This window comes from Pan troglodytes, chromosome 8, assembly GCF_028858775.2.
Source record: "Pan troglodytes isolate AG18354 chromosome 8, NHGRI_mPanTro3-v2.0_pri, whole genome shotgun sequence".
Classification (NCBI taxonomy): Eukaryota; Metazoa; Chordata; class Mammalia; order Primates; family Hominidae; genus Pan; species Pan troglodytes.
Window position 1 is genome coordinate 81,773,115 of NC_072406.2, and position 12,949 is coordinate 81,786,063.

The window sequence follows — 12,949 nt, forward strand, 5'->3', positions numbered from 1 at the left end:
GCAAAAAAGGATATTGGGGAAGGATTTACTGTGGAAATTACATGCTATCTGGAATTTGTTTCAAAATAATTCAGGAAGAAAGTGCCAGGAAAAATGGGTGGGGATGTAGGTGAAATATAATTGGCTCTGAGTAGATAATTCCTGAATCTGGGTGATGAATAGCTGAGAATTCATTATGCTCTTCTCTCTACTTTTGAAATTTTCCATAATACATTTGACTTGCTCTGAGTTCTACCATGGGTTCTACCATGAGTGACCTTGAACATGTTGCTGAACCTCTGTATGCCTCTAGTTCCTCACTAGACTTGGCTCCATCTGTCCCCAACTAATTGCAAGATTGCAATGCCACTCAATCTATGCTCAGGGAATAAAGAGTGTAACAACACCTGGATCTGCTGAGACATGGGTCCCCTTATTTCTAAGGGCAGCCACAGACCCTTTTTAACTAAAGATCTTTCTTTTGCCGCCCACTTCCCAGAAAGAAAAAGTCAGAGAGCTGCCTGTGCATTTGGTCTGTGTCTGAACTTCAGGAATGGAAAAACAAAAATAAGTGTGTGTGTGTGTGTGTGTGTGTGTGTGTGGTGGGGGAATGTGCAGTGTGCTGCTCACTCCACCTGTGTGGGTCTCCTCTTCTCCCCTTCCAAGTAGCCACCTGTTCATTCCTCATTCAAAAGGGCCCTGGGGGCCCCAGGCAGAAGGGTGGTGCCCAGACCCTGGGGGAGGCAAATGAGGCTCTGCGCCTCCCAAACACTGGGGATGATAAATGGGGTCCGAGTCTTTCAGGCTTCATTATAGAGTCGCCATGGGTTTGCCCAAACCATGGCAACCGATTCAAGCAATGATTAACCTAATAAAGCAGAGGCAAAGGGGAAAAAGATGCATTCAAGACCCCAAGTCAGGCCCTGGTTCTCTAGAGGCAGTAAATTTCCCTTCAGTGGGTGCGGTGTTCAGGCCCCAGACATCCTAAATCTATGCCTTCGGGAGTGGGGGCAGGGAGGCCTGTGAAAGCCTGTGTGAATGGATGTCAGGGATCAGCTGGGGTGGCTCAAATGCACACATAGCAGTCCCCTGGGCCCTTCTTGGAAGCCAACCCAGTACTGGGGACAGGGAGACATCTGCTTTAACCCCAGTAGTCAAATTACCTGGGCTTTCTTTTTTTGAACTCTGGTATATTTGACCCTGAGGAGGTAGTGGTGTGTGTATGCATGTGTGTGTGTGTGTGTTTGTGTGTGTGTGTACATATGTCTGTCTGCCTGTCTCTGGGGTGTGGAAAGCAGGTAGCAAAGATTTCTATGTTTGATCTCAGCCAAAAGGCCGAGAAGCAATTGGAAGCAAAGGTTTCTGTTACTGTCAATGTGATGGGCAGCCTGTAAAATACCCACCATGATCTCTGCCTCCTGGTATTCATGTCTCTGTCTTGGACGTCCCCCCTTCACACCTTGGTTGCTTGCATTGAGGGAAGCCAGTTGCCATGCTGTGAGCCACCCTATGGAGAGGCCAACATGGCAAGGAGATAAAGGATGTCTCTGGCCAAAAGCCAGTGAGGAACTGGGGCCCTCATTGCAACAGCCTTTGAGGAATTGAATTCTGCCAACAACCACACGAGTGGGCTTGGAAGTGGCTCCTACCCTAGTCAAGCCATCAGGTGAGACCATATTCCCAGCTGACCCTCTCTGACTGCAGCCTCATGAGACACCTGAACCAGCTAAGCCACACCTGGATTCCTGACCCACAGAAGCCACACATGATAAATGTTTCTTGGTTTAAGGAGCTAAGTTTTGGGTAATTTGTTATGCAGCAATAGCTAACTAGTACAACAGAGGCAGTGTAGCTGGTGATGATGTTATGTTAGCAGGAGCCTCAGTTTGTCTCCATAATGATCAGGTTTGGGTGCTTGGGCAAGTCCCATCACACTTGCCTGGTTAATTTGGGAAGGTCAGTTCTGGCTCATGCTTTCTTCACTACTCATCTGTAGGAATAAGACGGAGACGAGATGGGTGCTATAATGAGTCTGCCTCGTCTTCATCTCATGAAATCCTGTGAGGTAAGCATGGTTTTCTCCATTTTTGTAGCTGGAGAAACTACAGCTACAGCAAGTTACTTGCAAAGGCTAAGTAACTTGCCCAAGGTAATAGGATTAGGAAGTACTGGAGTTGAGATAGATCCCAAGCCTCATGCTCTTTCCACTGACTCAGGAGGGATCTGAGTTTCTCAGGAGGGATCACCTACACATGAACTACTGGCATTGTTACCATGATCTCAGAAACAATGATACGGTACTGTTGTGATAATCTGTTCTTACTTAGTCAGATGGGACATCTTCTAAAATAGATTTATAGGCAGCAAAGGACAGGTTATTTTTGTGCAGAGGATATGAAGCAGGAGGGTTAGTGGGTCTCTATATGACTCATTCATCCATTCATTTATTCAACAAAATTCCTTGGCCTTTATGTGCTAGCCAGTCTGGGGAGGGATAAAGATTTCTAAGTGAATAATTGCAGTGCCTTTTATTCACTTATTAATAGTCAATTCACTCACTCATTAATTCATTCTAAAAACATGTGGCATTTGGGCTGGGCACAGTGGCTCACACCTGTAATCCCAACATTTGAGGAGGCTGCGATGGGAGGATTGCTTGAATCTAGGAGTTTGAGACCAGCCTGGGCAACATGGCAAAACCCCATCTCTACTAAAAATACAAAAAATTAGCCAGCTGTGGTGGTGCACACCTGTAGTCTCAGCTACTCAGGAGGCTGAGGTGGGAGAATCACCTGAACTCGGGAGGTTGAGGTTGCAGTGAGCTGTGATCACATCACTGCACTCCAGCCTGGGCAACTGGAGTGAGACCCTGTCTCAAAAAACAAAAAATAATAACAAAATATATGACATTTAGTCCAAAATGGGTAATCAGTGTTCTTCTCATTGGAGACGTGAAGATGAACATAGTCCCTGCCCTTGAGGAGATCTCACAGATCAATGGAGAGTGCAGATAAACAATCACTACACTACCTGCAAAATGCTACAATATTCACATGCACAGGACATTATGGGAGCAGGGAGCAAGGAGGGAGGCATAATACAGAGAAAGCTCCCAGGCAGAGGTGATATCCATGTTGAAGGTTTGGGGAGGGAAAACAAGAGAGAAGGTTTAGACAGACAGAACAGTGTGTGTGTGGGATGGGGGGAAAAGCATTGAAGGGGTACCTGAGTGTGTGTAAAGGGAAAACTTCAAGCAGGTCATCACTTCTGGAGGGTAAATATCAAGGCAAATGAGGCATTGTGAGAAAGAGACTGGTGTGGCAGGACTCTGGCCATAAGCATACCTGACTTTTGATGATGAAAACAAATAATAATAGCATATGTAATCCAATTTAATCCAGACCACGATGCTGTGGTAGAGTCTGCCCATTGCCTGCCAGAATCCATTCTTCACTTCTTCTAGGTACATAGTCCCTCTTCCAGCTAGATGAGGCCACGTGATCATATTCTTTTTGTGAAATGTGAGCAGAGGTGATGTGTGCTACTTCTGAGCATAAGTTTTAAGGCTGTAGGTAAGCCTCCTCCATGCCTTATTTCCCCTTTCCACTGGCTGGGACTTATGGCAATGAAACTTCAACCATTTGGTTGGCAAGGATCTGGGAGCTGGTGGAGGAAGAAGATGAAAGGATCCTAGTCCCAGAATGATGTCATGGAACAGAGGTTCCCACCTACCTGGAATACTCACCTCAGATTGAATTATTAGAGAGTCTCTGCTACAGCAACCTAGCTTTAAGCTTACTAGAACCCTAAAAAGTAATATTGCTATCCCCATTTTATGGATAAAGAAATGGAAAGAAAGATTAAGGAATTTGTGCATGTTTATACTGATTGTTAGTGAACCAGCTGGAAGTTGAGCCCAGATTCATATAAATTCACAGCTCACACTATAAAATTCTTCCTAGTTAGAACATCAGCTTTATCCTATGCAATGATTGGAAACCATTTGAAGATTAAACAGGAGAGTTACAATGTTATATTCACATATTAGATGGGAACTCTGGCTGCTGCTTGGAGGGTACAATGATGAGTGTCAAGATTAGAGGTGGGGCCAGATGTGGTGGCTCATGCCTGTAATTTCAGCACTTTGGGAGGCCAAGGTGGAAGGATCACTTGAGCCCAGGAGTTCAAGACAAGCCTGGCCAACATAGTGGGACCCCATCTCTACAAAAATTGTTTTTAAAAATTAGCTGTGTGGTGGCATATGCCTGTGATCCCAGCTACTTGGGAGGCTGAGGTGGGAGGATCACTTGAGCCCAGAAGATCAAGGCTGCAGTGAGCCATGATCATACCACTGTACCCTGGCCTGGGAGACAGAGTGAGATTCTATCTCAAAAAAAAAAAAAAAAAAAAAAAAGGACTAGAGGTAGAGAGATCAGTTAGGTATTCTCGGCAGATAAGGGATAAAAGCCTGAACTAGGGCAGTGGTCACAAGAAAGCAAAGAAGGAGCCATGTTCAACAAAAAATGAGAAAGAAAATCAGCAGGACTTGAGGGTTAACTAGATATGGGTAGTGAGAGATCAAGATGAACCCCAGATTTCTAGTATGAGGGAGGCTACTTAGTGAGATCAGGAAAAGGGGACAGCATTAGCTTGGGGAACCAGGAGAGGATTTCCATTTTGGACTTCTTATTTGGAGTGCCCTAGGGACATCCGGACATTTGATCTTAGAGCTCAGAAACGGTAAGTTTACCAGGGAGGGATGGGCGACTCTTGGCCTTTCTCCTAGTTTACAATACACAGGGGTGCAGAGAAAATTCAAATTCATACAAAAGCCCTCTCCTCCCCAAAAAGGGGGAGAATGAGAAGATTTTTTTTTTTTTGAGACAGAGCCTCACTCTGTTGCCCAGGCTGTAGTACAGTGGTGCGATTTTGGCTCTCTGCAACCTCTACCTCCTGGGTTCAAGCAAGTCTCATGTCTCGGCCACCTGAGTAGCTGGGATTGCAGGTGTGTTCTACCATGGCTGGCTAATTTTTTAATTTTTAGTAGAGATGGGATTTTGCTATGTTGGCCAGGCTAGTCTCAAGCTCCTGGCTTCAAGTGATCTGCCCACCTCGGCCTCCCAAAGTGCTGGATTACAGGCATGAGACACTGTGCCCAGCTGAGAAAGAGAAGAATTTGAGGCAAATAAAGATGCTAATTATAGTAAATACCACTTATGGAGGCTTAGAAGGCTGGATAAGCATGTTTAATCAGTACAATAGCCCAATTAAGTGGCTATTTATTGTCCCATCTTCATAAATGAGGAAAAGGGTTCTTAGGAGAGACAAGGAGGTTTAATTGAAAACCACTAGGTTGTGGCAGACTGGAACTTGAACCTATGTCTGTGGGGTTCTAAAGTCATATCTTTTAACCACTCTGATCTCCTGTGTATGCATCTGGAGGACTTCCTTTGGGCTTTGTTCTTGGAATAACTAAAGCTTGTAACCCAAAGAATGAGAGTCCTGTTGAGGGCAAAGTTCCAAACCAGTTCTCCCAGCTAGGGCTACCTCAGCTTAAATTTTAAAAGTTGTTCACCTCGGACCTCTCAGATGCTATCAGAAAGTCCTAAGCTAGTTACTTAATTCTAGCTCCATAATTTGTAAAGGTGGGAGCCCTAAGGTGCACAGAGAGAAGGGCAAGTCAGTTAGTAGCAACAGAGCCCTTGCTTTCCTTATCGCACTAGGGAAACCTGACAGTCCTCTGGGTCTGCATGTCCACAGGGGCCTCCCTAGGACTACGAACTGGAATCGTGGGCAGAGGGGGTTGATAGGTTGTTTCCAGTATGAGAACGCCTCACTCCCAGACGCATCTCTCGCGCTGGAGCTACGTGGTCATTTCAGCACCATGGTCAGGGGCGCGCAGCTGCATTTCGGGATCTCAGAGCAACTGCTAGACAGCCTTAGCTGGACAGGCGTCCGCTCCGTCGGCCTTGGCCCACAGATCCCAGAAGCAGAGACAGCAGACAGGAGACTGGAACTTCGTCAGGGGTCCAGGGAGGCCAAAGCTCAGGGACCCCTGGACCTTATAAGACCACAAGGACCCGGTTCTAGCCAAAGGACATATTACTATAGACTGATTCGCCATCTCCAATACTCCTATCTATGGGCACAGAGGAAAGAGTTCCAAACTGCTAGCTTAGAACCAGGGCGTCAGTCCTAGTTTGTTGCAATAACTCGCCTAGTGATTGAGGGCCTTGGGCAAGTCATCTCTCTTTCCATAGGTGTGACCACACTGCCTTGCACACCTCACTGGCTCTAGCAGGGTACCGGAGATAAAAAGTGTCTAGCCTCAAGTCACTCACTGCTCACTTGGCCCTTGGAAGGCAGAACAGCCAGGTAAGGTTAGCAGTGTCACCACCCCCCACCCCACCCCTCCACTCTCTCACACACTTTTGTTGAAATCTGTCTGCAGGGATTTTTAAAGGGGGCAGACGGAAAGGCTCACAGCAGAGAGTATTCCTTACATAAATGTAATTACAATGTACCCAGCGGTTGTTCTGTGCCACATTCTCAGGTGAATCCCCCATACCCTCCCCACACTGTCTCTAGTCTCAGGGTCTGAAGGGTTTTTTTCACCGCTTCCGGTCTTGAGGGGACTGTGACGCCGTTCACCTTGTGCCAGCCTTGTGTTAGGCACCCAGAAACCCAGCGAAAGGATATTAGGAACTCTTTCCAACTTCTCTTGTGGATTAGCTGAGGCAAGGAGACTTGTCCAAGGTCACACCGCTCAGTAGTCCGCGAGGGAGAGAAGGAACAGTGTGCGCCTGTGGGGTCGCGTGCGCCCCGGGCCCCGCCTACCTTTGTGCCAGCCCAGCGGCCTGGCTCCCAGACATTAGCATTCCAATGGCCCCGGGACGCTTTGTCCTCCGACTGAGGCCGGCTGGGGGTGGGGTGGGATGGGGGCAGGGCACCATAAATCTACCTGCTTGTGTGCCAGCGCGGCTTGACTGGAAGGAGGAGCAAGATTCATGTGCTGTTTTTCTGGAAGCCAGTCTTGGGCTCAGACAAAAGCAGAAGAAGGGGGGAGAGCCATTCGACGAGAGGGTCTTTCCTGCCCGGGTTTCGGACACTGTTGGAGTTTCAGGGAGCTTGGGCGCAGGCGGCGATCTCAGAGCGCAGCAGGCTCCGCAGCCAAAGAAGCGTTGGCTGACGGAGAAAAGGCGGGCTCCGGGCAGAGACCGCTAGCAGCGCGGTTTAAAAAGCCCCAGGACTCAAAAGGCCGCAAGAAGTGGAAGGCGGGGACGGTGGTGCAGAGCTAGTTGGACAGGCCACCCCTAGAAATGTTTCCGAGCCCTTCTTGCTCAGGGGTTCTTTGGAAAGAGGCATGAACGAGGTTTCCCACTCCAGCGTGATTCCACACACTTAGACGGAGCTCATCCAGCACGGAACCCTAAACTTTGCCTCCCTGATTCAAAGAAACCCTAAACCCTCCTCCGTCTTCTCCTGACTTGGAGAGTGGGGCTGACTGCTCCAGGGGTCTAATCCGCCCCAACCCAAGGTGGCGGCCTAGCAGCCGAGTTGGTTAACCCGTACGTGTGTGTTTTAATTTGTGGGGTGGAGGACCAGTCTGTGTGTGTTGGGTGACTAATGGCTCCTTAATGAGCGCCCTCAAAAGCAGGAGAGGGACTGGGCTGTGGGGGAGAACGCAGCTCACCCAGTTGCTGCCTGGAGAACCTTAGCCCAACAAACGCCCCTCCAGCTTCTGGGGGTAGTTTGTACCCAGAGAGTCCCCTGCCTAGATGATGAACAGTACTTCTCACAGCCTTACCCAGGAAGAAGAATCTTTCCACTTGAGGAATTCCTCTCCAAATCTTTAGTCCTGGCCCAAATGCCACCTTCTCCTGCAAGCTCCTGGCACTCCAGCCCCAAGGTGGCAGTTTGATGTTCCATCCTGTGGCTCATATCTCCCTCAACCACCAATATTTCTTAGGCCTTAAGTGATTTTGTCTATATCCTTGCTACTGTCCTGCCAGAATAGAGAGACCTTCTTGATTTTTGTGTCTGCCTACCCCCTACCCCTAAGGCCCAGCAAATCACAGGTGTTTGCTTGGTTTGTGCAACTCCCAAGCTGCTGACACCTGTCCCCGGGCAGTGCCCCAGGTGGAAAGTTGGCTATTGCAGAGGTCATCAATAACCCATTAATCTCCTCCTCCCAGATTAAAGCCACAGAATGAAACAACACCTTCGTTCATTCGTTTGTTTGCCATGTCCCTCTTCCCACCCTCAAATCCTGCCGCTGATAACTGAGACAAGTCTCCTCTGAGCTAACTTTAGAGATTTGTGGTAGAGAAGAGGAAAATTTCCATTTGAATTGGGTAGGGCATAGGAGAGAAAGAGAGATGCAAGAGGCATTAACCCCTGAGAAGACACCACCTTTGCACTCTAATGTGCTGGAAAAGCAACCTCTCCACCAGTTCCTGGGGCCTGGCAGCACCGCGCCCGACCTGGGTTGGCCCACTTCTTCCCAGGACACCCCTGGCCAATTCAAGGAGGCCTCTGTAGTTCAACTAGCAGGTAGGGTGCCCGTCCTTCACTTTCCTATTCCCAAGGAGCAGGCGAACTCTGGATCCTTACAGCTTAGACCATATTCTCTGAGGTCCTAGGAGTCCCTGAAGTCATGTAGTGGTGCTCTACTGGCACTCCTGGGACAGATTTCAGTGCTCATGCTGCACCAGTCCTATTCCACCTTGCCAGTAAGAGAGATGGTGTGGCTGGAAACCTTGAACAGTTTCTTAATAAGTTTTCAATCAAGGCTGCCAGGTGATGAGGGAGGGGGCGTTGCTGGATATTCCAGCCAGATGCTCCACCTTCTTTGCTCCTGGCTGCTCAGTTCAAGGAGTTCACGACACAGCCACCTCAGTGCCTGGGGAGTAAAATATGCTCAGGGGATTTGCTAGGCCTCTAAGCACCTTGGGAAAATTCCTAGGATGCCCAGCCCAGCCGTGTTTCCGAGGACTCTGACTCTGCAATTGAATTATTACTGTATCCCTTCCCCAAGTGCAACCAACAGTTGCTCTAAAGCTAGGCTGGTGGAGTTGGGGAAAGGGCCAGCAAGTGAGAGTCAGTTGTCCTAGTTGGAGGCTTGCCTTTCTTCTAAACCACTCTTTGAAATAAGAGGAGTCATTGCCCTATATAGAAAAAAGGGAGCTGGACCAATAATTACTTAGAAGACTTCCAGCTCTCCAAACCCAATCTGCCCTGGCTCTAGCCCAGACCTCCAGAAAGAGTGTCTTCCCTCTCCTTGGACAGAGGTGCTCTTCCTCAGCTGTAGTGACTGTGGCCCTCCTCTCCCCAACACACAATGGAGTCATCTTGCCAAGGCTTCTTGAAGGTCCATTTTTTTTTTATTGGCTTAAAATCTCATCCAGCAATCCCTAAATAATCTAATATACAAAATATAGACTTTTCCCTGCTGTGAAATCTCGTTAATAAATACGAATGTGTAAAACAGGGGAGGGGCCATATAATTTACTGTACCAAAATTGATTTCAAAAGGCATCATATAATTTACAAACAGATTAAAAAAAAAAAAAAGATGCGCGGTGCTCCAGGCACCTGCAGCGCAGCTCACGTTTCAGGCGCAATCCGCAGGGAGGCTGAGGAGGTGCTCCCTGGCCGGGCTAGCGCTTTCCCAGTTCACAGCCTGGTCTTCCGCCCCGGGAGGGCAATGGCTCCGAAAAGTGCACGAGGAGAAGGCAGAGGGTCGCCTTCGTGGCTTTAAGGCAGAGTGAGGCGCCCTGAAATCCCGGACCTGATTGGGAGTAGAGCAGATCGGCAGCGTCTTTGGAGCAAGGCAAGGGGAGTAAGCGCTGAGAGACCAAACATTGGATTGAATCACATTGGAGGAGGGGTGGTAAGAGACTGAGAGGCAGACAGACTTGAGTGAGGGTAGGGCGACCCAAGACGGTGGGCGGCTCCGGCCGGGTAGTGCTACCATTCTAGTATTCTTTGAATGAGATTATGGGGTGGTGGCAGGGAGGAGGCCTAAAATGAGCGCACTTTGCAATGCCCACTTCGCGCGGGCAGCAGCAAGGGTTGCGTGCGTTGGCGCGGCTCGGAGGGCCGGGGAATGAACCCAGCCTGCCGCCCCCGTGGAGGCCTGGGCCGACCAGGGGTCAGCCAGGGAGAAGCAGAAGGAACAAGTGCTTTTGAGGGCCGCCGCCGTCGGCCACCCTCTACGGCTCCCGGCTCCCTCCCTCTCCCTTACCCTTAGCACCCACAGCCCAGCGACAGGCAGGTCCTTTCACAGAAAATCTGAGAAAGCCAGAGTGCCTGGGCTCAAGCAGGCGGAAGAGGTGGCCCCCAGCAGCCCGGGTCGCTCCTCCAGCGACGCGGCGGGACTCAGGCTGCCAGCCTGGGAGACTGGGGAGTAGAGGGACCCCCAGTCCCCGGGGGAACCGCCTGGGCTGCCCAGCTCCCCGCAGTGCGGCGCCGGCGACTCCAGCGCGTACAAGCTGTGGTCCGCTATGCGCAGCGTTTGAGTCAGCGCCCAGATGTAGTTGTGGGCGAAGCGCAGCGTCTCGATCTTGGTGAGCTTCGCGTCGTCTGGGAAGGTGGGCAGGACACCGCGCAGGGCGTCCAGTGCCGAGTTGAGGTTGTGCATTCGATTGCGCTCGCGGTCGTTGGCCTTCTTTCGCCGACTCCGTCGCTGCTTGCTCAGTGCCAACTCGCTCTTAGGCCGGCTGCGCCCCCCGCGCCGTGCCCGGAGCTTCCTCGGGGCCCCTCGGCAGCCACCCTCTTCCGCCTCCGCGCAGTTCCCCCGTGTGCGAGTGGGGCTGGGCGGGGCGGACGTGGGGCAGGTCACTTCGTCTTCCGAGGCTCTGGGGAAGGACCGCTCCGTCTCACGGGTCACTTGGACAGTGGGCGCACCCGAGGGTTGAGGCGTCATCCTACGGCGGGGTCAGAGGGAAGGGTAAGTTTGAGTCCGTCACTGGGCGCAGTCCGCGATTCCGAGGCTAGGTGGGAAAAAACAAAAACAGCCATCCTCCCAGCCCCCGCTGGGTCAGAGGATCCCTCTTTCCCCTGCCCGTCCCTCGGAGGCCTCCAAATATTACCTTTCTACCGGCGCAAAAGAATAGAGAGCGATGAGCAGCGAGGGCCGTGGGGAGCTCAGTGGGCTTCTGGTCGCCAAGTTCAGCTGAGCTGCAGGCGCCCCCGCCTGGGAGTTGCCCCAGCCCCAAAGGAGAAAAGAAGAGAGAATGGGGTCCGGGGCCTCTGTCACGCTCTCTCTCGAGGCGCGGCGGTGAGACCGCGGGGATTTCCTGAGCAGCAAGTCGTGTGCCCCTTGGCACGCTTTATCTGCTTCGCCCGGGCCAGGAGCGTGCCTGCCCGGCTGCTGCCCGCGCCACCGGCCAATCAGCGCCGGGGCCCTGGGGCCGCGCCACGCGAGCCCGCTCCTCCCCCGCAGGGCACAGCTGGATTCCGGACAAAGGGCTGGGGTCGGGGGAGGGGAGCGCCGCTCTGTTTGCTCTCTCGAGGGCGGGCTGGGTCCCAGCAACTCTCGGTTCCTCAAAGAGCCTCGCCCAGTGAGAAGAGCCTCGTGTGGCTCTCGTCAGGCCACCTCAGACGGCTTTGCTCCTAGCCTATCTTTCCTTAGCATCTGTCCTGGAGGGGACTTTGATGCCTTTAGGGTACAATGCCCGCACGTTACACATGGGGAAATTTAGGCTCAGTGAGGGAGGTGGCTTGTCTGAAATCGCACAGGAAGATAGTGGCAAAGACAACCACGAGCTCATTGTCCTGACTAGCAGCCTGGAGAAGGGTCCAGGAATTCTAAAGGACGCCCTGCTCTCCTGGTGTTTCACTGCCTCTCTTCATCCTGGAAGACAGGGGACATCACTGAGAGAGATCCTGCCTATGTCCCTTCCATTCGCAGACCTTTTGGGGGTGTCCGAGCCTCTGCCACACCCTGAGATGCTACCTCACACTCCCCAGAGGCGCTTAGAACCCCACCCCCATAGATCCCACTCCAGAGGCAGGGGTTGGCTGTGCGGGGACCCCTCAAGCGGACATTCCATTACTACAAGCCTACTACAGCTTGTAGATAGTATCCCAGCGTTCTGGCCAGGAACCGTGACAGGAAGAGTTCTGGGAAGTGTGAGGAGGGGAGGAAGGAAACAGGAGTTCACAGTGAGTTCTTGCGTCTTTTTTTTTTAAACGAACAAACGAAACCAAAAAACGGTCTCCTTCTGTCGCCCAGGCTGGACTGCAGTGGTGCAATCACAGCTCACTGCAGCCTTGATCTCCTGGGCTCAAGCTATCCTCCCACTTCACCCTTCCCAGTAGCTGAGACTACAGGCGTGCGCCACTGTGCCCGGCTAATTTATTTTTATTTTTATTTTGTATGGGGCGAGGGGCGGTCTTGCTTTATTGCCCAGGATGGTCTCGAACTCCTGGGCTCAAGCGTTCCTTTCACTTCAGTCTCCCAAGGCGCTGGGAAGCAGAGCTGCTGTGCCCCTCCCCCTCGTGTCTTTTGAACTACCACAGCGTGCAGGCACTGGGAGAAGCTGATAAACTTTTTCTCCCCTTAGTCCTCCGGTCCAATCACAGACAGACAGCAGCTGCCAGCAGTCACCTGCTCCAGCCCCCTGCCTCGGCATCACTCGGGCATCGCACAGAGAGCACAAGGCAGGGACTTCCCCAGTCCCTTGGGTTGTCCCTGGTAGCGCTCTCTGGAAACCTTTCCAAAGGGACTCTGAACTCATCATCCCTCCTTTCTTCCCCAGCCCCTCCTCTTGTCCCCGCCTGGGACATCCCGTGGTCTTCTGCTTCCGGTCACTCAGAGTGAGGGGTTGCAGCTTCCGCTTCTCTCTCTTGACCCGGTCGTGCCTGGAGGAAGACGCCGAGGCGGGAGGTTTAAGTATCCCGGTTTAAGTCTCCTTAGGCGAGGAAGGCTTCACTTTCTAGCAGGTCCAGATATCCTGAGTCTCCC

General features: G+C 51.5%; 1 protein-coding gene across 1 annotated transcript; it reads right to left on the reverse strand.

Moving 5' to 3' along the window:
• Positions 1-9,343: 9,343 nt before the first annotated feature.
• NEUROG3 (neurogenin 3) lies at positions 9,344-11,328 on the reverse strand. The gene is made up of 2 exons (XM_003312608.7): positions 11,073-11,328; positions 9,344-10,907 (listed from the first exon to the last, which is right to left on the reverse strand). Exon 2 carries the CDS (start codon positions 10,904-10,906, stop codon positions 10,262-10,264), a length of 645 nt encoding a protein of 214 aa, XP_003312656.3. The 5' UTR covers position 10,907; positions 11,073-11,328; the 3' UTR covers positions 9,344-10,261.
• Between the last annotated feature and the right edge of the window lie 1,621 nt (positions 11,329-12,949).

Bases quoted from the DNA above. Each gene is read 5' to 3' on its own strand.
- NEUROG3 (XM_003312608.7), bottom strand. From the start codon at position 10,906: ATGACGCCTCAACCCTCGGGTGCGCCCACTGTCCAAGTGACCCGTGAG.